General features: G+C 34.1%; 1 protein-coding gene across 1 annotated transcript in view; it reads right to left on the bottom strand.

Moving 5' to 3' along the window:
- Positions 1-1,536: 1,536 nt before the first annotated feature.
- TMTC3 (transmembrane O-mannosyltransferase targeting cadherins 3) overlaps positions 1,537-25,331 on the bottom strand; it is a 62,025-nt gene continuing 38,230 nt past the window's right edge. Inside the window, exons 9-14 of the mRNA XM_068561775.1 lie at positions 18,281-18,401; positions 16,256-16,367; positions 10,197-10,300; positions 8,747-8,916; positions 6,793-7,019; positions 1,537-3,612 (exon numbers count right to left, since the gene is read on the bottom strand). Of these exons, the coding sequence (XP_068417876.1) occupies positions 2,798-3,612; positions 6,793-7,019; positions 8,747-8,916; positions 10,197-10,300; positions 16,256-16,367; positions 18,281-18,401 (1,549 nt within the window). The 3' untranslated portion in view covers positions 1,537-2,797. The remainder of the gene's footprint in view (positions 3,613-6,792; positions 7,020-8,746; positions 8,917-10,196; positions 10,301-16,255; positions 16,368-18,280; positions 18,402-25,331) is intronic.

Below are 25,331 nucleotides of genomic sequence, written 5' to 3'. Positions count from 1 at the left end.
TAAGGACACACATATAGGAGCAATATGAGAAAAAGTTAATTCTTCCTTCTGAGAAGGAGCGAAGGAGTAGCATAATTGTCCCTTGGGGATTGTCAAAGCTTTCCTAGAACTCCGAGGGAGTAGATTCTTTTGTAAAACAGCAAGAACTAAAACTACATCCCCTTATTAGTACATAAACCTATGATAAGCTTTCTTTTTCAAACTTACAGATGCTCACAACTGTGAAACACAGGTTAGTGAATTGGGCTAAAATGTCCCTACCCTCCATTTCCCCCAAATGGCAGTTTCAAAGGAAAAACTACCCATTGCCTTTTTCACCTGAACAGCTTGAATAAAATTTATATTATGAATTTAAAGAGAAGAAATAATCACCTCACACATAAGCAAGCTTGATGGAACTTAAGATGGAATAAATACTAGGTATCAGAAGGGCATATTCCTTAATGGAAGTTAAAACATCAAAATTAATTGGATTATATCACTAATTTAAAAGTTAACACGGGAGAGATAAGAGGATTTTCTTGAAGGAATTTAGAGCAGTGGTCCCTAACCCTGACTACAAATTAGAATCACTCTGAGAGCCTTTGGAAAAACTGAAGCATGGCTCTACCCATAAGAAATTCAGATTTAATTGTTGTAGGGTGGGGTCTAGATGATTCTAATATGAAATGAGGGTTGAGAAACACTGATTTGGAAAAGTTATTGATTACTCAGGGTGAATTTGATTTAAATAAATTATTCAAAATATGAGCACTTCCCACATTACAGGCACTGTTCTAAGTGCTAATGTGGAGAAAATTCTTTTTTCTATAAAAATCATTGGATATTAATATATCTTTTATCTTTTGAATAGTTACATAATTTTACTAAATTATTACTCAAAGCTTTTATTATGGTCTGCTGTCATAAAAGATTTCCTTCTACTTTTTTGAAATATCCTCACTTGATATTATAACAGAATAGATCAAACTCAAACTTCTTCTCAAGATATATGTAGAGAATGTAACAATAACAATTTCATTTTTCAAGTCATGGTATATGAGGTATTCTCCACCTTATATCTGGAGTCACAAAGCTATAATTTAAAAACTGAAATCAGGTATTGCTTTAGTGAATCAAAAATGTACTACCAGTGGTGTCAGTGCTTGCTTTATATTGCCTAAAAAATAATCTATGACAGCGCCTCAGAGAACCTAGTAAGAGTAGGTCTTTAATGCAGACCATGTTTCTTATGACCTATTTATAAAACATCCTTTTAAGAAAAAAGTTACAGGAATATGGTTTTTGAAACATAATTAGAAATTAATTATCTCAAAGGAACAGAAATACAGTTTTTGAAATGCTACATAATTAGAAATTAGTTACTATCCCAAGATGATAGCTTGAGATTTAACATTTTAAATTAAAGCCAACTTTATTAGGTATTATAAAACGCATTTTAACTCATGAAAAAAGTCAGATTTAATAAATTTGATTTGTATCTACTCTTCAAACTAACATTTTTCAGGTTTAAATTTGCTAAAACCAACTGACTAATTTATTAATCATATACTAGGCTAATTATCTTTTTTCTAGCTGGACAACAGACCAAAAATGATGAAATTTTGGTTAAACCATAATATATGCATGTATAGAAAAATGCAAAAGCAATTTATTTTCCATACTTGATGGACTTAAAACAGCGTTAAATTTTTTGTGGAAGCTCAGCAGTCAAAATAAATATTTAATAAAAATATACACCATAAGATATCAAGAACTTAGTGTTTAAAAATAAACTTTGTCACATTGTTTTGCCTTCAGTTAAACAGGACTCAATTTAGGTATCTAAGGCATCTAAGAATAATTAAGGTATGCTTTTGGAAACAAAATTAAAATTCAAGTAACACTAGAAAGATAACACTAAGATGAAAGAGAAACTTACTATGTTTTAGCTCAAAAGTTTAATCAAGTTATAGTTACTGGGACTTCTCAATATGACTATGACCCTAATAAACAGGAATAGTTTGGGAAATAAAAGTCAAAGAGTCATGATTATGTGGTTCATGCTGTGAAACCCTCAGTACATAAAAAAATGAAAATACAGTATATATGAGCACCATCAGAAATGTGTGTGCGTATATGTATTTAAAACTTTACCTGATTAAAAATTGCCATTTAGAGTGAAGTTAAGGACAGGCACACAGTTATGAAAATACATTCTTAAGCTAACATGTCATATGACTTATTTTAAAATGTTTAATCTGGCGTTCCTTCTAAAAATCAAAAAAAGAATACAACATAAAGAAAGCCAGCCAGTATTCTTTTGTAGTGCAAAGTCCCTTAGAAATAGAAGGTTACTGAAGAAAAAGAATGTGTTCAATAAATGTTTTCAAATCCATAGTCAAATTCCAATAGTTAAAGGAAAAATGAAGTTAGCTAATAAATATGAATCCACAGAATAAACCAGCACATGTTGGATTTGCCCCCATGGGATTAACATTCAGGCCTCAGATTGTTTTTAACTGAGGGTAATCAATATTATTCTGCTGAAAGAATCTTCCTTCTATAAGAAAAGATACAAATTTGCCACCTGTAATTTCTGCTATAGTCACCAATACTCTAAAAACTACTGTCATATATAATACATACCCTGGGGTAATGAAAGGGTCTTTAATGAAAATCTTATTTTGATCCTACGTAGAGGCAGCTTATGATAGACTGCTAGTATCCTTGCTATTTTTCAAAGCTCTCAGTATAAGTAATCACATGATATAGACTGAAGTTCTTTGAAACCACTGTCACGTGATAAAGGGTAATGCTATTCACCATTTAAAATACGTTCAATCTCTTCTAGTCTTTTTAAAGCAGCAACTCTTTTCTTCTCAATTTCTTTGATTTCTTTTGTTGTTTTGTGGGGTGTTTCTTTGTCTGTATTTTTTCCTAACTGTTTGTTGGATTTCAACTGACTTTTATTATCACTTGTTTTTATTATCTGTGTGGGTCTGGGTTTACTTTTGATTTCTTTTTCATTTTCAGTTGGAATTTTGTCTCCTTCTATACCTGAAGTCTTACCAGCTGGGAATACTGGCTGTTCTACAAAACTAGATGAAGAAATTTTATCCCTGACTATACTCAAATGGCGTTGAATATATTCTTCATGTGGTGCTAATGCCAATGTTTCAACCAGGCATCTTTCAGCTTTTAATAAGTCCTTCTCTTCAAAATAAACAACACAAAGATTGTGTTTTCCTTGCACATTGCTTGGATCCATCTCCAAAATCTTTTCAAAACATTTTTTTGCTCCAAGTATATCTTTCTTTTGATTCATCAGAATGTCTCCTTTTAAAATGAGACCTTTGATATGATCAGGATGGTATCTGAGTAACTCTTCCAAGATTGGCAAAGCCATTAATTCCTTTGCAGTCTGAGAATACAAGAGAGCCAGATTAAACAGAGCACTTCTGAAATCGGCTTGTAATTTTATGGCTTTCTTCATCCACATCTCTGCTTCAGTGTCCTTTTTGTCATCCATGGCAAGCATTCCTAGATTGAAATAACCATTAGCATCTAGTGGCTCCTCATTTACATAGCTTAGAAGTCGTTTTCTAGCTTCAGGTCTGAGTTTAACCTCACCTAAGAAATTAAAAAGAAAAAAAATTATATTATGAGCAAATGAATAATTCTGAGGAACAAAGCCACTTGCAAGTATTTATCTAGCTTACAAAAAGACAGCATCAAAACAATTAATTGCCATACCTAAATTAAAAAACAGAAAGAAAAAATCTCAAAGTTTTCATAGGAAAGACGTGTATGAGCACTGAAATGGTAGCTCATTTCGTTTCCTTTAAAGCAGCAAAAGTGCCTCAAAAACTAAAAGGGGAGCCAAAGCAATCTTGAGGGAAAAAAACGGAGTTGGAGGAATCAGCCTCCCTGACTTCAGACTATACAAAGCTACAGTAATCAAGACAATATGGTACTGTCACAAAAACAGAAATATAGATCAGTGGAACAGGATAGAAAGCCGACAGATAAACCCACACATATATGGTCAACAAATCTATGACAAGGAGGCAAGGATATACAATGGTGAAAAGACAGTCTCTTCAATAAGCGGTGCTGGAAAACTGGACAGCTACACGTGAAAGAATGAAATTAGAACACTCCCTAACACCATACACAAAAATAAACTCAAAATGGATTAGAGACGTAAATGTAAAACCGGACACGATAAAACTCTTAGAGGAAAACATAGGAAGAACACTCTTTGACATAAATCACAGCAAGATCTTTTTTGACCCACCTCCTAGAGTAATGGACACAAAACCAAAAATAAACAAATGGGACCTAATGAAACTTCAAAGCTTTTGCACAGCAAAGGAAACTATAAACAAAATGAAAAGACAACCCTCAGAATGGGAGAAAATTTTTGCAAATGAATCAACAGACAAAGGATTAATCTCCAAAATATATAAACAGCTCATGCAGCTCAATATTAAAAAAACAAACAACCCAATCAAAAAATGGGCAGAAAATCTAAATAGACACCTCTCCAAAGAAGACAAACAGATGGCCGAGAGGCACATGAAAAGCTGCTCAACATCACTAATTATTAGAGAAATGCAAATCAAAACTACAATGAGGTATCACCTCACACTGGTTAGGATGGGCATCATCAGAAAATCTACAAACAACAAATGCTGGAGAGGGTGTACAGAAAAGGGAACCCTCTTGCACTGTTGGTGGGAATGTAAACTGATACAGCCACTATGGAGAACAGTATGGAGGTTCCTTAAAAAACTAAAAATAGAATTACCATGTGACCCAGCAATCCCACTACTGGGCATTTACCCAGAGAAAACCATAATTCAAAAAGACACATGTGCCCCAATGTTCACTGCAGCACTATTTACAATAGCCAGGTCATGGAAGCAACCTAAATGTCCATCGACAGGCAAATGGATAAAGAAGATGTGGTACATATATACAATGGAATATTACTCAGCCATAAAAAGGAATGAAATTGGGTCATTTGTAGAGATGTGGATGGACCTAGAGACTGTCATACAGAGTGAAGTCAGTCAGAAAGAGAAAAACAAATATCGTATATTAACGCATATATGTGGAATCTAGAAAAATGGTACAGATGAACTGGTTTGCAAGGCAGAAATAGAGACAGAGATGTAGAGAACAAACGTATGGACACCAAGGGGGGCATATTGGGGGGTGGTGGTGGTGGGATGAATTGGGAGATTGGGATTGACATGTATACACTAATATGTATAAAATAGATAACTAATAAGAACCTGCTATATAAAAAATAAATAAATAAAATTTAAAAAAAACCAAAACGAAAACAAACAAACAAAAACAAACTAAAAGGGATGAAATATCTCCTGATAGTTTAGATTCTAACTGGGAGTAGACGAAGAATAGAGAATTAAGAGGAAGAGGCATGGGATTTGCCAACAAAAACATAGTTCAATCTTGATTCTGTTAATGTTATGACTTTATGCACTAAACAAATTATTAACTTGTCTGGGTTAACCTACTGAATTTTCTAATAATTACATGAGATATATAAAAAATGCTTAGCAAATAGTAACTATGACTGGATAAACAAAATGTTCTAATCTTATTAAATCAGATATTTTTTGTATGTTATTTAAAATTTTTTAGGACTTTTCAAAGGTAAAAATACACCATTATATATAAAGCTTATAAATATAAATCAGGTTTTAGGAAACAAATATTTATTGAGATAATTTCTATTGCAAATAAATACAAAGAAATTCAATTTCTAAAACTACACACCCCAGGGTGCAGTCTTGTGTCAGATAATGGTCACCTTTCATGATTACTAAGGTTAGCTAACTTTATAAAAACATTAGTTTCCTAAACTTAGCTTTTTTGAATAACAGGCATAAAGATCTTCCTCTATTCTTTTATGTGACAATATGATAAATAAAGAAAATGTGAAATTTTAAGGCTTAAGTTCTTGTCTTGGACTAGTTACTAACCTAGCCATATAAAGTTAGGGTAGTTATTACATCTGTTTGGTCCTCACTCTCTAATCTACAAAACAGATGACTGGCAAAAACAAACTCAAAGGCCCTCTTTAGCTATAAAATATGATTTTATGATTCTTACATTTTTTGCAAAAGTTTTATAAAAGTATCTAACAATTAATAGATTTTTCCAAACATAAAAATTACGATTATAAATTATATATATTGCCTTCTGAAGCAGTACTAAAATGTATCAAAGATCCTGATTTATTGTGATGAATAATTTAGTTTTGCTAAATTTATAGAAAATACAGGAAATTATAATAACATCTCAGAAAACAGAAAACATCTCAGAAAACTGGATACAAAATGATATCAGAAGTATTTGGACTTATAAATCAAGAGAAAATAGAATACTATTTTGTCTAAAACATATAATGCTCTTGGCTCCCTAGAAATAATTACCCCAAAATTTTTACAAATTCAGATGATTTGAATAGTATATTTATACATAAGATATATTTCCATGAATAAAATGACAAAATAGATAAATATGGCATTGCTTAATAGATTGTCTGAAAAATCAGTTTTAACATATACCAGAAGAACTAACAATTAGTATTGTCATATATGTTAAGGCTATTACTTGAAAAGTTTACTTCAAGTATTTTAAATATTCCTATAAATTATTTACGCAGTTTTGATATAAACCATCCATTCATAAAGTGTTTGCTGCAGGTAACATTAGGTTTTATTATATTTCAAACTAGAATACGTTTAAATATAGAAATATTTTGAAAAAACATACCTGATTCTTGCATTAATATAGCAGAATTGAATAATGCTAGCTTATGCTTTGGATTTAGTTCTAAAGCATGATTAAAGTTTTTTAGGGCTTCGTTTGGTTCTTTAAGTTCAATATGAACAATTGCCAAGTTGTACCAAAGATCTGCATTGTTTTTGTCCAGCTCTAGTGCTTTAAGATATGCTTCTTTTGCTTTGACAGGTTTATTCATTTTTAAAAGCAATTCTCCTCTGTGGAAAAATCAAACACAGCTTCACTTACGTTACCATGTCAGTCTATACATACTATTTTTCACAAGTTTTAAGCTTTTCCACATATTCACAGCTTTCCTTTTAACTTAGGTTCTTAAAATTTTCTTTTAAAAATAACTGAAAATGTCCTTAAACCTGAACACATTAGTTTAGCAAATCTGGCTTGATACGTTTTCAAATATTATTAAAGAAGGAAAAAGCATGCCTGACGCTAGAGGGTAAGATGTCGGGAGGTATCCAAGAAAGGGGAACAGAGAAAATATATTCTTTGAATATATCTTGAAAAACAGCAGACTAGTCTACATCAGAAAAATGATAGCAACTAGAGTGGGAGATCAATTTGTCAGGAGATGAAGTAACAGCATTTGAAGGAATATAAATACAGTAGTGATGGGGAAATTCCAGTATTCAAATCTGTTAGCAATGTCTCACTATACAAAAAGCAGAACATTAGAAATTGTTTACCCCTGAAAATTATTTAGTTTTCTTCGATGTATTCTTATAAAATGACCATTCGTTAAAAAAAAAAAAAAAAAAAAAGGAATTTAAAAAGCCGATCTGGTAGGACTGAAGGGCAATAGCGCCACCTGTAGATACTTTTGAGGAACACATCTGGAACTAATGATCACAGTTTGAAAATCATTTTACAAATCATTCTAATATGGTTACATTTTCTGTTACAGAGCTTTAAAAAGTCATTTTTACATATGTGCAAATCAGTTTAAGTACTGAAATGAGAGTTACTTTTATTATAATACTACTCTTTCCTGAAGTATTAGCATAGGCATGAAATCAAACTATTAATATTCCCAATTTCTAGAGTAAGTGTCCAAAATGTGATTTTTTTTAAATGCAGAGATTATTAATTCTTTATAAATTAACATATGACAGGTTTTATTTATAGATACAACCCCAGTAAACTTAGTGAATTTCAGCAAGCACTAGATAAGGCTGAACAAAGACAGCTTCCAGCTATGAACGGATTTTATTTCAAAAACTTAAATTCTGAATGCATTTTCCCCATATAAACAATGTGACAAATTATAATTAGGTTTCTGGAGTAGGCTGCAAAACAAAGTTTAACATAAAATTTTCCTCAGGTACAATACAAATGATAAGACTTACATGAGAAAATATATCAAGTTCTAACATGTATTGCAAAAATTTTTTTACTGGCAACTAAAAAGTTTCTTTGTAGTAACAATAACCAGTCAATTCTCAGTATTAATTTAAGAAAGCTCTTGAGAGTTCGATATTATATAATTATTTCTTAATTAATTTTATATATAATGATTTCTTAATTATACAATGATTTCTTAATTATTCTATAATAATTAAGAATAACTTCTTGTAAAAATAACTTATTTTCTAACAATTAAGAATTATAAAAGGTAAATTTCAGCTGTTTTAAATAAAAATGAATTTGGTGATGAGAAGCAAATGAAATTAAAGAGGAGCTTTTCTTACCCTTCCTTTTGTATAAATAAACCTAAGTTTGCTATTATAAGTTATGGACTCCCTTGTCAATTTAAAATCAAATCAATTAAATTTGTTAGTCTAAAACAGGCTATATTTCTATGCTCTTGGTTGCTAACTAAGATTTACTAGAAGAAGAAAAAAAAGCCAAATTAGTCAAAATAGCTTAAAAGTATATGCAGATGCAGCTTTAATCTTCTATAGTGAAAGCCTAAAGCGAACTACAACACCTGCTAATGTAAGCCTGCTTGAAGTCGGGTCTCATGCTTATTGCTTGTCGGTACAGCTGATCCGCTTCTTCCAGTCGGGACTCATTTGCTCGTATCAGGTTGGCCAGATTAATGTAAACATTTAAGTGGTTAGGTGCAATTCTGGCTGCATATTTTTTACCAGGAATAATCTGTTAAAAAAAAAATGTTTTTATAATTTGATATTTCAGTACCAAATAAAATCTGAAGTAAGCAGTCCTAGTGTTTTATTTAAAATTTACATAGAACATAAAAAGATACACTGCAATACTAAAATAATACATAAAAAATGTGAAATAATCTGCAGTATCCACAAAATGTAAGTAAAATAATTATTGTTTAGTAGCAATGTAGGTTGTATTTTTTCATTCATGCCAGCTCAATAGATTACTGTTAGATTTTTATATATGTATTATTTTATGAAGTCATAGAAATCAGAACTTCTAGAGGCTAAGGTCCCTTGGTATGTTTGAGTCAGACCAGGAATAGAACTTGGATCTTTTCTCTCAGTCTACTGTATTTGTTACACCATGTCACCTTTCATGTTGTCAGCAAAATATTTCCTGGTTGTGATAACAGGGTAGTTAATTTTACTTCAGAGTTATACTAAACCCTCACTTGTTTGGTGGAGTTAGGAAATAAAATTCTCTAATTAACTGATTATTCGGGTTAAGTAAAGGTTATTATATATAATATATATGAACCCAAATTCTGAATGAACATAATAAATTATATCTGATAAAAATCTTTATTGAACACAATTTAACTTTAGGATCTTAGGACTGAAATAATTCTTAATGTATCATGTGGTCCAACTCTGTTTTTAAAACATTTAGCAAACTGTCAAATCATTTCAATATTACTACTGTTATTAATACAATATTAATATAAACTACAATTGAGAAAACTGTAGCCCAGGGTAAACTATCTTTGCAGATTACACACAGCTAGCTGGCCAAGGGCAGTATCAGATTTTCTAACTTTGACTTTGCATTGTGGATATCCAAGAAATCTTGTACTTGTGACATTATAGCAAATGATGGGCACAAGATAGCAACAGAGATGTATCCACTCATTTTATCACTTTGTTTTCTTCATTTATTTTTTGATAGGAGTAATGCTGAATTTAGTGCTTATTGCACATAAATAAAATTCTTTTCATTTAAAGTCACTTAACTCATAAATAACTTGTAATCAAAAATATCTAAAATTCATAATATAATTTGGTTTTCACAGACTAAATTTTAATTAAGTGAGCTATAAAAGTAAATGTAATCTTTTATAACACTTACAGTAATAGATGGTTCACTGGACAACTTACTTTTAATATCAACAAATTGAAGAATAGATAAGGATTTTCCATCTGGATAATTCTATTCAATATGGACATCTAGCAGACATGACACAATAGAAATAATTTATGACTACTTACTTGAGGCATCAGCGACTTAGCCGTCATATAAGATTCTTCAGCTGCTTTGGTTCTATTTAAATTTTTATAAGTTCTTCCTACATTCATGTGGGCACCAATATCATCTAAAATTAAAAAAAAAAATCATTTGTTGGCAAATACACTAAATAGTATTCAATGTAAACTACTAAGAAGACATGTTTCTAGCAACAAACACACTAAATCAAAAGAATGCAAAAGGAGGCAATAGGTCCTGCTTCCTCCTTAAAGCTCTTCTAACACAACTTATGAGCAAGGCTACACTAGAAAATTATTAAATAAAGTACCATAAGAACAGAAAATATACATATGACATGAAAAAACTATTTGAATGGCTCCTGGAAGGGTTAAGATATGAGAGGGGAGAAATAAAGGTAATGATTAAATTTACATCTTTTTTTCCCACTATATTTTACTATCCTATACTAAGGCTTACTCCTATTTCCTTAATCACACAGGTTTGGAATTCACTCAAAAAGTATGGCTCAACTCTAAAAGCAAAAAGGATTTACAAGTGAAAAGGATCACCATGATTACTAGAATTATTTCAAGTATTATAAATAACAAAAATGAATCCATGGTGGCATAGGGGTAAAGAGGCTGTGAAAAAAACTTTGTGACTTTGTTTTTAAAAATTTTTGTGAATGTGGTTGGAGTGCAAGTTATCTGGATTCTATAGTATTACTTAAGATGCAGTAGCCCAGATCTCTTAAATGATGATACATTCCCACATAATTTAATTAAAACTTTTAAAAAGGTTGTCTTAATATCGAATCCTCAGCAAATTTATTCAGGGATAGAAAAATATACAATTTAAATAAAAAAGATGAGGGTTCACTGCACACTAGTTTTAAGATATACTTCCCAGTAAATATTTCAAAGCTTTGGAATAAAGATAGAAAGAAGGGAGATCTTAAATTAGACAAATTTTACTCAACATGAATCTCTAACAGACATGACAAGGTTTCAAATTATGATTACTACTTGCCTGTGACACCGATGATGATATTGCAATTGTGGAATAGTTCTCTGCCTGCAACTCCCAGGACACATAGGGGCCAAGCATATATATTTTAGGCATTCCCCTAGGAGGAGAGTAACAGTCCTAAGATCTTGCTAAATTATGTTTCAGGTTGGCAATTGTGTGCACTGCACAAAAACTGTCAGATGCCATATGGGTTTAGTTAGAGAACTAGGGGACAGGATTGGGGGAAAGAGGTTGATTTCTTGTTTTTAGACATTTTGCTGAATCTCATGGGGTCTCAGGAGGCAGTCAAGCCAAAAAAAAAAAAAAAAAAGAAGAAAAGAAGAAGAAAAAAGGCTTCCCAATACTGGCTGCAATTCAGAATACTTGTGTAGCTTTGAAAAATTCAGATACCTTACCCTACGCAGCTTGATCAAAATAGAATCTTCAGGAATAGGATTGCAAAAATGTTTTTAAAAAGTTTCAGAGGCAATTCTGATGTAGAGCCAAGGTTGAAATACATTGCATTACCAAGAGCATATAGAGTTTTTGCTCTTATAAAGCTCTTTTTAACAAAACTTTTTTTTATTGAAGTATAGTTGAATTACAGTGTTGTGTTAATTACTGCTGTACAGCAAAGTGACTCAGTTATACATATATACATTCTTTTTCCTATTCTTTTCCATTACGGTTTATCACAGGATATCGAATATAGTTCCCTGTGCTATATACAATAGGACCTTGTTTATCTAAGCTCTTTTTTTTTAAACATCAGATAAATCTATACCATTTACTATAGAGATCAGAAAGTTACCCAGAAAAAACTAAGGGTATATAGAACCTGAAAAAATTATTTATACAGTAAAAATTTAATCTAAGAAAAGAACAAACTGAAAGTTTAAGTAAATAAAAGTGAAATTATGTCAGGTAAGTATTTAAAATGTTACTGAAAGGAGCCCCAACCAACCTTAGAAAAGAGGTTATCCATTAGGATGAAAGACAAGGCAAATTACTACCTACTAATCAGGTTCTTAGAACTATGGCAAGGAGATACTGTCATCAGTGAAGACCACAGACACTAGAGTAAGGCACCCTTACTTTCTCAAAGAACAAAGATAGCAATTAGATAGCATTTAGCATCAAAAAAACTACACAACCCAGCTAATAAAATGAAACATAATTTTTAAGCAATTTTTAAAATAAGTTACAAAGTTTAAGATTCTAGGAGGAAACAGCATTACTGGTAAGGTAAATCTATATTCGAAAAAAAAAAAAGGTAAGAAAGCAGGCAAGATATAAAAATCAATTACATTTGAATGACTAAAAAGCTACATAATTTCAAAAAACAATCTTGCTATTATGAGTGCCCTATCCAAACCAACAGCAGCCTGAATCTAGCAGTCTGTCTTTAATTCAATGTAAACGAGGACTGGCAAGTATCAGGCAACTCTGTGCCTAATAATTCTTCAGCTACCAACAGTGAAGTTAAGTACTGTCACACTGATGGCCCAGGCACATGTGTTGCTTTCCAGTTATTTCCTATGCACAAATTTGTCAATTTATTTAAAAAGATAAATTTATAAATGTCTGGAAACTCCTGAAAACTCTAAAAATCATTTCTACCTTGATGGCATCAAAGTTGAACTACAAGTGCATGATTATTTTCGTTTCAAAGATTTGAAGTTAGATAAAAATGAAATCATTGATTTTAAGGCAAAAATAAACCTTGGAGAAATCTGGTGTTTCTCGAGAAAAACCTACCCTCGTCTTATAAAGGTGTTTATGGAAACTGTAATTCAATTTGCAAAAATTTTATCTTGTGAATTGATTTTTTTCAAAAAACTTGTAACCACCAAGACAAACAAACAAAAGACCGTAATCAACTGTTTGTCTAACATGACATTCATGTCGCCTGGTCAAAGACCATTGTATAGTTTATATTTTTATTCTGGCTAAGCAAGAAAAGCCTTCAGACTGAATGTCTTTTTTTTTTTTTAAGCTACTTTAAATGTTAAGAATCTCTACTCTCTGTGATCCTATACTGTTCTAGGGTTTTAAATACCATCTATATGCTTGTTACTTCAAATTTTTATCTCTAGTCCTGACCATTCCCCTTATCTCCAGACTTATAGTTCTATCTCCATCTGTATATCTAACAGGGACAAAAAAGACTCTTGATTTCCTTCCCTACATGTCGTTTTAGCTGTCAAATCTATCTATGAAGAACACAGCTGAAAAACACAGAATGAGCCAAGAAGTCTCTGAATGACAAATTCAATTTTTCCAAGATTATGTACTTTTTCATAATAAATTGTAATAAAATGATTTGCCTGTTTTCCTAGCCCACTTTTTATTAGAGACAGCAATTTTGAGAGTATGGTAGGTAAGTCATACTAACTAAAGGAGACAGATTCAAGTAAGTATCTTAAAAACAGCCAAAAGTGACAACTGACAATGATAGGAAAAATGATTTTAAACTAAACATCCACAATCACACCCACCCACCAACACGATTTCATTTCGTCCTGACAACAATACAATGAGATAGAAATTACTGTCCCAACTTAGAAATGGAAAAGATAGGGCTGAAGGAGCCTAAATATCGTCTTCTAAGTCTCCAGGTCCCTGTGTGTCTGACATAAAGATGACTTTGCTTCTCTTTTTAAAAACTCCCAGAATGAACCTAAAAGGCTTCAGAAAGCAATGAATTCAAACTGCCACAGTTAGTGACCACTGACTGTGTGTAAGACTATGCTAGGTGATGCAGGGCCTATGAAGATGAATCAGATGTTCATGCTGCCCCTAGGAAGCTCCTCAGTTTAAATACATAGATAGTTTAAATAAATAAATATTTTAAACGAACATTTAAATAACAAATATCACAGAAAAGATACAAAAGTTGCAAGGAGTCTTGAAGATGAGAAATATTTGCTTCTAACTGGAAAGATAGGAGGGTTTATTTTGTTTTGTTTAGAAAAGAAGCCATATGAGATGGGTTGCAAAAGATCGGTAGGGTATGGTAGAAGGTGGATGGGAAGGAAAGGAGAAGGGAGGAATTCCAGGCTCAAGGAAGAACACGAACAAACGCAAAGAGGTGAGGAAGCTCATGACATGTACCCTAGATTTCAAGAAAAACTAAACTACATGAAGAGCCAGGGGAGGTAAAATTGTAAAGATAGCTAGACCATCAGTAATATATTTCTACAACATTCTCTAACTGGAATTTGGCTTTGCCTTGGGGACACTGGCAGCTTTTCCAAGTGGTGACTGTGGTCTTTTTCTTATCCCTTGCAACACTGGGCCTGGAGTTAGGTGTCCTCCTTGATCTTTACCACTTCCAGACCACTGTAATTCCTTAAAATCACTCATCTCTGAATTTCAGATCATTAAACTCTATTATCCACTATCCCTCCTTATTGCAGTCACCAATCTCATATATAGCTCCTGGTTCCTTGTTGTTCTTTCCAACATCACACAGTTGTCAAAATTCTTAGTAATTTCAAAATCTATATAGATGTATCTTCCAATAGTTGCCTTGATATCCTTTCTTCCAATAATTTTCACCTCCATTCTCCTTTAACTAGTCAGTTCAATGGCCACAGTCATATCTAGTCGAAATATAGGGGGCACTGCCCACCAATCCCCACCCCTCCGAGTATATTTAGAAATGTATGTGTGGGGAAGTACTTTTTGGTCATCATACTGAATGGAAAGTAATGATTGTACTTGGAAGGTGGCGGCCACGTTTGGTACATATCCTGGAACACTGAAAACTAAAAGTGCTCTAGCTAGACCCTACTCAGACACCAACAATTTTTCAGATCTATAAACGACTGATCTGATCACCTTTTCCTCATCTTTCAATCTCTCTCACATCCCTTCATAACCAGCTTAGGTTGTGTCTCAATATTCCCTTATCCCTTTGTTTAGTAATACACATCTGACAAAATTCTAAACCTGTTTAACCAAATTCTCCATGCCTGTACCACTGCACTTATAAAGTAGTGGGAGAAAACTTTTAACCACATCAACTGGTTTAATTGTAATTAAGTATTGCTAACCTCAAGTAGGGTGTTAGAGCTGCTTGACAATCATACCATATTTTCCTACTCTATACATTTTCCTAGATCTTTGTTTCTCAGCACGTGATTCATGGGCTAAGTATCACCTAGGAACTTATTAGAAATGCAGAAATTCAAGCCCTACTCTAAATCTCTATATATCAGAACATGAACCATATGATCTCCAGGTGATTTACAGGTACATTAAAGTTTGTGAAGCTATGTCCTAGATGACTACTTCAGACCCTCTCCTGGTCTTAGATTTCCAGCACTTCCTCTCCCTTCCCCACACTCTACTGTTGATTTTACTTTCTATTTCACTGAGAAAACAGAAGCAAACGAAGGACAACTTCCAGAAGCTATTCATCTATTATTCACCTGCCTATATCATGTCTCTACACTCTGCTTTCCCGGTTACCACAGGTTAACTATTGGTTCAGTTGACTGAATGAAATCCTCACCCTGAGCACTAGATCCTATTTATCTATTCTCATCTGTTCAAGGACATTGACCCAGTACTTCGGTTCCCCACCGTGAATTATTATTTTTCCCAGCTTCAATGGATTAGTCACACACGTTTTGCTTCTCTCACCTTAAAACAAAACCCCCAAATTCCAGAAAAACCCATCATCCTACTACCCTCTCTTGACCCCATATTCAGCACCAACATTTCTTATCAACACCCTTTAAAAGAGTTTTTAATATCAACTGTCTCCAATTATTCTTCTCCCACTCTCTTAAACTCACTACTATCAAGCTTTTGCATCTACCCCTTCACCAAAATTGCTCACCAGTGCCACCCAACAACTCTGTTTAAAAAAGACTCCTTAAATGTCTGATATAAATAGCTCTAACATATAATCCAATTCAAAAATAAGCCAGCACCAAACACTGTACCATTCCAGTCAGTTGGGATAAAGCTTGAAAATAAACTCTACCTATTTTCCACAAATATAATCATGTTTTTTAAAAGACAATAAACTACTACAATAGCTTTATTAGTTAATAATGCTTACCTGGCTGAACATGGGTAGCCTGTAAGAAGTATTTCAAAGCTCTCTCAAAGTTCTTTTCATTTTCCAGAGCATGACCCACATTATTCCATAATTTGGCATTATTTTTATTTACCTTAAATACGGAAGTACAGATAGAAATTAGTTAAATTAAAAAAAAATGAGTCTAATTAACACAGATTTTGTTTGGTATACTATTAGGAATGGAGCACCCCACAGAAATGTCCATGAACAGATGAAGTGGGTAAAAAGGCACAAACTTCTAGTTATAAGTAAGGTCTGAGGATGTAATGTACAGCATGGTGACTATAGTTAACAATATTGTATTGCATATTTGAAAGTTGGTAACAGAATAGATCTTAAAAGTTCTCATCACAAGAAAAAAAACTAACTATATGAGGTGATGGATGTTAACTTATTCTGGTAGTCATTTTATATATATATACACACACACACATGCATATAATCATTATATTGTACACCTTAAAGACAAAGTTATATGTCAATTATGTCTCAATAAAACTGGAAAATAATCATTCCGATTTCTCCCAGAAAAAAAAATGTGTATATATATGTGTGTGTGCATGTATACATACAACGCCAATTAACATAGATATCTGTTTGGTATATTATTAGGAATGGAGTGTTCCATGGAGATAAGGAAGAAGTCAAAAGAACACTGCTTCATGAAGTTTACCCTCTCCTCCCTTTCAACATTAAAATACTAAAACCACAGTTTATCTACTTTACATATTAAAATTTTACTAACACTTTTATTTCATCAAAACATAGAACTGTTTGAAAACTCCTGCTCTATTATTTATGTTCTTTAGGGAAAGACAGAATTTGAACAAGTGAATATGTTTAAACACTGCACTGATGACTTATTTTGAGGCTCGACATAAAGCTATTTATGTAGTCTACTATGGTAATGGGAACCCTGGAGAGTACAGAAACAGCCAAAAGGAAGTTAAGAATTTAGAGATCTGAAGAGAGGGAGCATCTGAAAAAAAATCACTGCTTATAACTTTTGCAGAAAACAAATTTTGTGACTCATTCGCATTTACGCTGTCCATTCTATAAAAATGCAGTATCACTCCTTTCTGTCAGTTTCTATCTTTCCTACAGTATTATAACCATTGGTTATTCTCCATATGGAAGGGCACCATTTTTTTTTTTTTAAATATTAGCTTTATTTTTTTTTTTAAGTACTTGACCACTTTTTTCTTTCTTTCTTTTTTTTTTTAAATTTTTATTTATTTATTTATTTTTATTTATTTATGGCTGTGTTGGGTCCTCGCCTCTGTGCGAGGGCCCTCTCCAGCTGCGGCAATCGGGGGCCACTCCTCATCGCAGCGCGTGGGCCTCCCACTATCGCGGCCTCTCCCGCCGCGGAGCACAGGCTCCAGACGCGCAGGCCCAGCAACCGTGGCTCACGGGCCCAGTCGCTCCGCGGCATGCGGGATCCTCCCAGACCAGGGCTCGAACCCGTGTCCCCCGCACTGGCAGGCAGACTCCCAACCACTGCGCCACCAGGGAAGCCCAGGGCACCATTTTTTGCCATGTATTTTATTTCATTCAATCTAAGATGCCATCAATTATAAGGCTCACCATTATTTTATGTACCATTAAGAAAGAAAAAAGGTCACTAATTAATTGTAAGATGCCTTTTACTGTAAGATTTATTCTGATTTCAGAGACGTTAAAAGGTAAAAATAAATAAATAAATAAAAAGGTGCACCTTAAGAACCAATGAAACAAAGCATTCATATTTAAACATTTTATCATTTGAGTGTCTAACAACAGTATAGCATTTGTGCAATTATTCACATATGCTCTAGACATACACCTAAGTACTAGTCAGGGCACTAGTTATGGTATATATTACAAAGAACAAATTCTTTTTATTAATTTTTTGGTGAAGTACTTAACATTGACAGTTAATTGCCTAGCTAAAGTAAAGTTAAAACACTGTATCAGGGATGGCTATAAGAAATAACTGATGACATATTCTGAATAATACTTTACCTTCAAGGCTGACATAAACAGCGTATATTCAGACTCCCAATCCCAATTTCTATGGAGTGTTTTTAAGGCATGAGTGAGTATCACCATAGACAGACAAACCCAGGATAACTTTTTTAATACACTATTTAAGAAAAAAAAAAGCAGAACAATAAAACATTGTCTACATCACCAAAACAGAGGTAAGAAATATGCTAAATATCTCTAAATATAATGTTTGAATTTATTCTAAAGATTAGGGATTGTTCTAATAATCATCCAACTTGAGAGGGAACAACACCAAAAAAATTAAATGTTATGAACACTTATACACTTATACTTCAGTCTTCAATTACATTAAATATTTCAATATTTGCCTTTATTTCAAAAGTTTTGTTTACATTTAATGACAAAAAATTGATACAACCAATTTTTAATTGTGAATTTTTATACTTAGAGTTCTTTTGTACCATTTACCTATAACTTGAATATTCTTAGTAGTGTTTATAAAGGGTCAATCTTATCCCTGGCTATATTTAAAAACATTATTGTTTACAATAAACACCACAGATTATCATGGTATTCTTGAAGAATTTTACATTTTAAAACTAGAATTATTTATTAAAAGTCATAGTAAAATTAACTATAAAATAGATGTAAGTTACTTATATAGCTTTAGGTTAATCACTTGGGACTGAATTTCTCATTTAAAAATGATGGTTATGGAGAGATCAGCTCAAGATGGTAGAGTAGAAGGATGTGCTCTCAACCCCTCTTGTGAGAGCACCGGAATCACAACTGCTGAACAATCATCGACAGGAAGACACTGGAAGTCACCAAAAAGATACCCCACATCCAAAGACAAAGGAGAAGCCAATGAGATAGTAGGAGGGGTGCAATCACGATAAAATCAAATCCCGTAACTCCTGGGTAGGTGACTAACAAACTGGAGAACACTTATACCACAGAAGTCCACCCAATGGAGAGAAGGTTCTAAGCCCCATGTCAGGCTTCCCAACCTGGGGGTCCAGCAATGGGAGAGGAATTCCTAGAGAATCAGACTTTGAAGGCTAGCGGGATTTGACTGCAGGACTTCGACAGGACTGGGGGAAACAGAGACTCTACTCTTGGAGGACACACACAAAGTAGTGTGCGCACTGGGACCCAGGGGAAGGAGCAGTGACCCCATAGGAGACTGAACCAGACCTACCTGCTAGTGTTGGAGGGTCTCCTGCAGAGGCAGGGTGTGGCTGTCGCTCACCATGAGGACAAGGACACTGGCAGCAGAAGTTCTGGGAAGTACTCCTTGGAGTGAGCCCTCCCAGAGTCTGCCATTAGCCCCACCAAAGAGCTGGGTAGGCTCCAGTGTTGGGTCGCCTCAGGCCATACAACCAACAGAGAGGGAACTGAGCCCCACCCATCAGTAGAGAAGCAGATTAAAGTTTTACTGAGCTCTACCCATCACCAGTCCCTCCCATCAGGAAACTTGCAAAGCCTCTTAGACAGCCTCATCCACCAGAGGGCAGAGAGCAGAAGCAAGAAGAACTACAATCCTGCAGCCTGTGGAACAAAAACCACATTCACAGAAAGATAGACAAGATGAAAAGGCAGAGGGCTATGTACGAGATGAAGGAACAAGATAAAACCCCAGAAAAACAACTAAATGAAGTGGAGATAGGCAACCTTCCAGAAAAAGAATTCAGAATAATGATAGTGAAGATGATCCAGGACCTCGGAAAAAGAATGGAGGCAAAGATAGAGAAGATGCAAGAAATGTTTAACAAAGACCTAGAAGAATTAAAGAACAAACAAACAGAGATGAACAATACAATAACTGAAATGAAAACTACACTAGAGGGAATCAATAGCAGAATAACTGAGGCAGAAGAAAGGATAAGTGACCTGGAAGACAGAATGGTGGAATTCACTGCTGTGGAACAGAATAAAGAAAAAGGAATGAAAAGAAATGAAGACAGCCTAAGAGACCTCTGGGACAACATTAAACACAACAACATTCACACTATAGGGGTGCCAGAAGGAGAAGAGAGAGAGAAGGGACCCGAGAAAATATTTGAAGAGATTAGAGTCAAAAACTTCCCTAACATGGGAAAGGAAATAGCCACCTAAGTCCAGGAAGCGCAGAGAGTCCCATACAGGATAAACCCAAGGAGACACAAGACGAGACACATAGTAATCAAATTGGCAAAAATTAAAGACAAAGAAAAATTACTGAAAGCAGGAAGGGAAAAACGACAAATAACATACAAGGGAACTCCCATAAGTTTAAGAGCTGATTTCTGAGCAGAAACTATACAAGCCAGAAGGGAGTGGCATGATAAAGTGATGAAAGGGAAGATCCTACAACCAAGATTACTCTACCCAGCAAGGATCTCATTGAGTTTCTATGGAGGAATCAAAAGCTTTACAGACAAGCAAGAACTAAGAGAATTCAGCACCACCAAACCAGCTCTACAACAAATGCTAAAGGAACTTCTCTAAGTGGGAAACACAAGAGAAGAAAAGGACCTACAAAAACAAACCCAGAACAATTAAGAAAATGGTCATAGGAACACACATATCGATAATTACCTTAAACGTGAATGGATTAAATGCTCCAACCAAAAGACACAGGCTTGCTGAATGGATACAAAAACAAGACCCATATATATGCTGTCTACAAGAGACCCACTTCAGACCTAGGGACACATACAGACTGAAAGTGAGGAGATGGAAAAAGATATTCCATGCAAATGGAAATCCAAAGAAAGCTGGAGTAGCAATTCTCATATCAGACAAAATAGACTTTAAAATAAATAATGTTACAAGAGACAAGGAAGGACACCACATAATGATCAAGGGACGAATCCAAGAAGAAGATATAACAATTAGAAACAGATATGCACCCAACATAGGAGCACCTCAATACATAAGGCAACTGCTAACAGCTCTAAAAGAGGAAATCGACAGTAACACAGTAATAGAGGGGGACTTTAACATCTCACTTATACCAATGGACAGATCATCCAAAATGAAAATAAATAAGGAAACACAGCTTTAAATGACACAATAGATCAGATAGATTTAATTGATATTTATAGGACATTCCATCCAAAAACAGCAGATTACACATTCTTCCCAAGTGTGCATGGAACATTCTCCAGGATAGATAACATCTTGGGTAACAAATCAAGCCTCAGTAAATTTAAGAAAATTGAAACCATATCAAGCATGTTTTCTGACAACAGCATTAGGAGATTAGAAATCAATTACAGGGATAAAAACGTAAAAAACAGAAACACGTGGAGGCTAAACAATATGTTACTAAATAACCAAGAGATCACTGAAGAAATCAATGAGGAAATCAAAAAACAACTAGAGAAAAATGACAATGAAAACAGGATGACCCAAAAACTATGGGATGCAGCAAAAGCAGTTCTAAGAGAGAAGTTTATAGCAATGCAAGCCTACCTCAAGAAATAAGAAAAATCTCAAATAAACAATCTAACCTTACACTTAAAGGAACTAGAGAAAGAAGAACAAACAAAATCCAAACTTAGCAGAAGGAAAGAAATCATAAAGATCAGAGCAGAAATCAATGAAATAGAAACAAAGAAAACAATAGCAAAGATCAATAAAACTAAAGCTGGTTCTTTGAGAAGATAAACATAATTGATAAACCATTAGCCAGACTCATCAAGAAAAAGAGTGAGAGGACGGACTCAAATCAATAAAATTAGAAATGAAAAAGGAGAAGTTACAACAGACACCGCAGAAATACAAAGCATCCTAAGAGACTACTACAAGCAACTCTATGCCAATAAAATGGACAACCTGGAAGAAATGGACAAGTTCTTAGAAAGGTATAACCTTCCAAGACTGAATCAGGAAGAAATAGAAAATATGAACAGACCAATCACAAGTAATGAAATTGAAACTGTGATTAAAAATCTTCCAACAAACAAAAGTCCAGGACCAGATGGCTTCACAGGTGAATTCTATCAAACATTTAGAGAAGAGCTAACACCCAACCTTCTCAAACTCTTCCAAAAAATTGCAGAGGAAGGAACACCCCCAAACTCATTCTATGAGGCTACCATCACCCTGATACCCAGCCAAAGATACTACAAAAAAAGAAAATTACAGGCCAATATCACTGATGAATATAGATGCAAAAACCCTCAACAAAATACTAGCAAACAAAATCCAACAATACATTAAAAGGATCATACACCATGATCAAGTGGGATTTATCCCAGGGATGCAAGGATTCTTCAATATATGCAAATCAATCAATGTGATACACCATATTAACAAATTGAAGAATAAAAACCATATGATCATCTCAATAGATGCAGAAAAAGCTTTGGACAAAATTCAACACCCCATTTATGATAAAAGCTCTCCAGAAAGTGGGCACAGAGGGAACCTACCTCAACATCATAAAGGCCGTATATGACAAACCCACAGCAAACATCATTCTCAATGGTGAAAAACTGAAAGCATTTCCTGCAAGATCAGGAACAAGACAAGGATGTCCCCTCTCACCACTATATTCAACATAGTTTTGGAAGTCCTAGCCACAGCAATCAGAGAAGAAAAAGAAATAAAAAGAATACAAATTGGAAAAGAAGAAGTAAAACTGTCACTGTTTGCAGATGACATGAGACTATACATAGAGAACCCTAAAGATGCCACCAGAAAACTACTAGAGCTAATCAATGAATTTGGTAAAGTTGCAGGATACAAAATTAATGCAGATATCGCTTGCATTCTGATACACTAATGATGAAAAATGTGAAAGAGAAATTAAGGAAACACTCCCATTTACCATTGCAACAAAAAGAATAAAATACCTAGGAATAAATCTACCTAGGGAGACAAAAGACCTGTATGCAGAAAACTATGAGACACTGATGAAAGAAATTAATGATGATACCAACAGACGGAGAGATATACCATGTTCTTGGATTGGAAGAATCAATATTGTGAAAATGACTATACTATCCAAAGCAATCTACAGATTTAATGCATTCCCTATCAAATTACCAATGGCATTTTTTACAGAACTAGAACAAAAAATCTTAAAATTTGTATGGAGACACAAAAGACCCCGAATAGCCACAGCAGTCTTGAGGGAAAAAAACGGAGCTGGAGGAATCAGACTCCCTGACTTCAGACTATACTACAAAGCTACAGTAATCAAGACAATATGGTACTGTCACAAAAACAGAAATAGAGATCAACAGAACAGGATAGAAAGCCCAGAGATAACCCAAGCACCTAGGGTCAACTTATCTATGACAAAGGAGGCAAGGATATACAGTGGAGAAAAGACAGCCTCTTCAATAAGTGGTGCTGGGAAAACTGGACAGCTACATGTAAAAGAGTGAAATTAGAACACTCCCTAACACCATACACAAAAATAAACTCAAAATGGATTAGAGACCTAAATGTAAGACCAGATACTATAAAACTCTTAGAGAAAAACATAGGAAGAACACTCTTTGACATAAATCACAGCAAGATCTTTTCTGATCCACTGCCTAGAGTAATGGCAATTAAAAGAAAAATAAACAAATGTGACCTAATGAAACTTCAAAGCTTTTGCACAGCAAAGGAAACCATAAACAAGACAAAAAGACAACCCTTAGAATGGGAGAAAATATTTGCAAATGAATCAACGGACAAAGGATTAATCTCCAAAATATATAAACAGCTCATGCAGCTCAATATTAAAAAAACAAAGAACCCAATCCAAAAATGGGCAGAAGACCTAAATAGACATTTCTCCAAAGAAGACATACAGATGGCCAAGAAGCACATGAAAAGCTGCTCAACATCACAAATTATTAGAGAAATGCAAATCGAAACTACAATGAGGTATCACCTCATACCAGTGAGAATGGGCATCATCAGAAAATCTACGAACAACAAATGCTGGAGAGGGTGTGGAGAAAAGGGAACCCTCTTGCACTGTTGGTGGGAATGTAAATTGATACAGCCACTATGGAGAACAGTATGGAGGTTCCTTAAAAAACTAAAAATAGAACTACCATACGACCCAGCAATCCCACTACTGGGCATATACCCTGAGAAAACCATAATTCAAAAAGAGACATGTACCAAAATGTTCATTGCAGCTGTATTTACAATAGCCAGGACATGGAAGCAACCTAAGTGTCCATCAACAGATGAATTGATAAAGAAGATGTGGCACATTATAATACAATGGAATACTACTCAGCCATAAAAAGAAACGAAATTGAGTTATTTATAGTGAGGTGGATGGACCTAGAGTCTGTTATACAGAGTGAAGTAAGTCAGAAAGAGAAAAACAAATACCATATGCTAACACATATATATATGGAATCTAAGAAAAAAAAAATGGTCATGAAGAACCTAGGGGCAAGATGGGAAGAAAGACACAGACCTACTAGAAAATGGACTTGAGGATATGGGGAGGGGGAAGGGTAAGCTGTGACAAAGTGAGAGAGTGGCATGGACATATATACACTACCAAACGTAAAATAGATAGGTAGTGGCAAGCAGCCACATAGCACAGGGAGATCAGCTCGGTGCTTTGTGACCACCTCGAGGGGTGGGATAGGGAGGGTGGGAGGGAGGGAGATGCAAGAGGGAAGAGATATGGGAACATATGTATATGTATAACTGATTCACTTTGTTATAAAGCAGAAACTAACACACCACTCTAAAGCAATTATACTCCAATAAAGATGTTAAAAAAAAATGAGAAAAATGATTAATTTAACTACCGTATATTAAATTTGCATTAAAACAAAACAAAACAAAAAAAAGACACATGCACCCCAATGTTCACTGCAGCACTATTTACAATAGCCAGGTCATGGAAGCAACCTAAATGCCCATCGACAGATGAATGGATAAAGAAGATGTGGTACATATATACAATGGAATATTACTCAGCCATAAAAAGGAACGAAATTGGGTCATTTGTAGAGATGTGGATGAATCTAGAGACTATCATACAGAGTGAGGTAAGTCAGAAAGAGAAAAAGAAATATTGTATATTAACGCATACATGTGGAACTTAGAA

This window comes from Eschrichtius robustus, chromosome 13, assembly GCF_028021215.1.
Source record: "Eschrichtius robustus isolate mEscRob2 chromosome 13, mEscRob2.pri, whole genome shotgun sequence".
In the NCBI taxonomy this organism is placed as follows: Eukaryota; Metazoa; Chordata; class Mammalia; order Artiodactyla; family Eschrichtiidae; genus Eschrichtius; species Eschrichtius robustus.
Note: the sequence above shows the minus strand (reverse complement) of the source record. Positions and strands in the feature narration are given on the sequence as shown.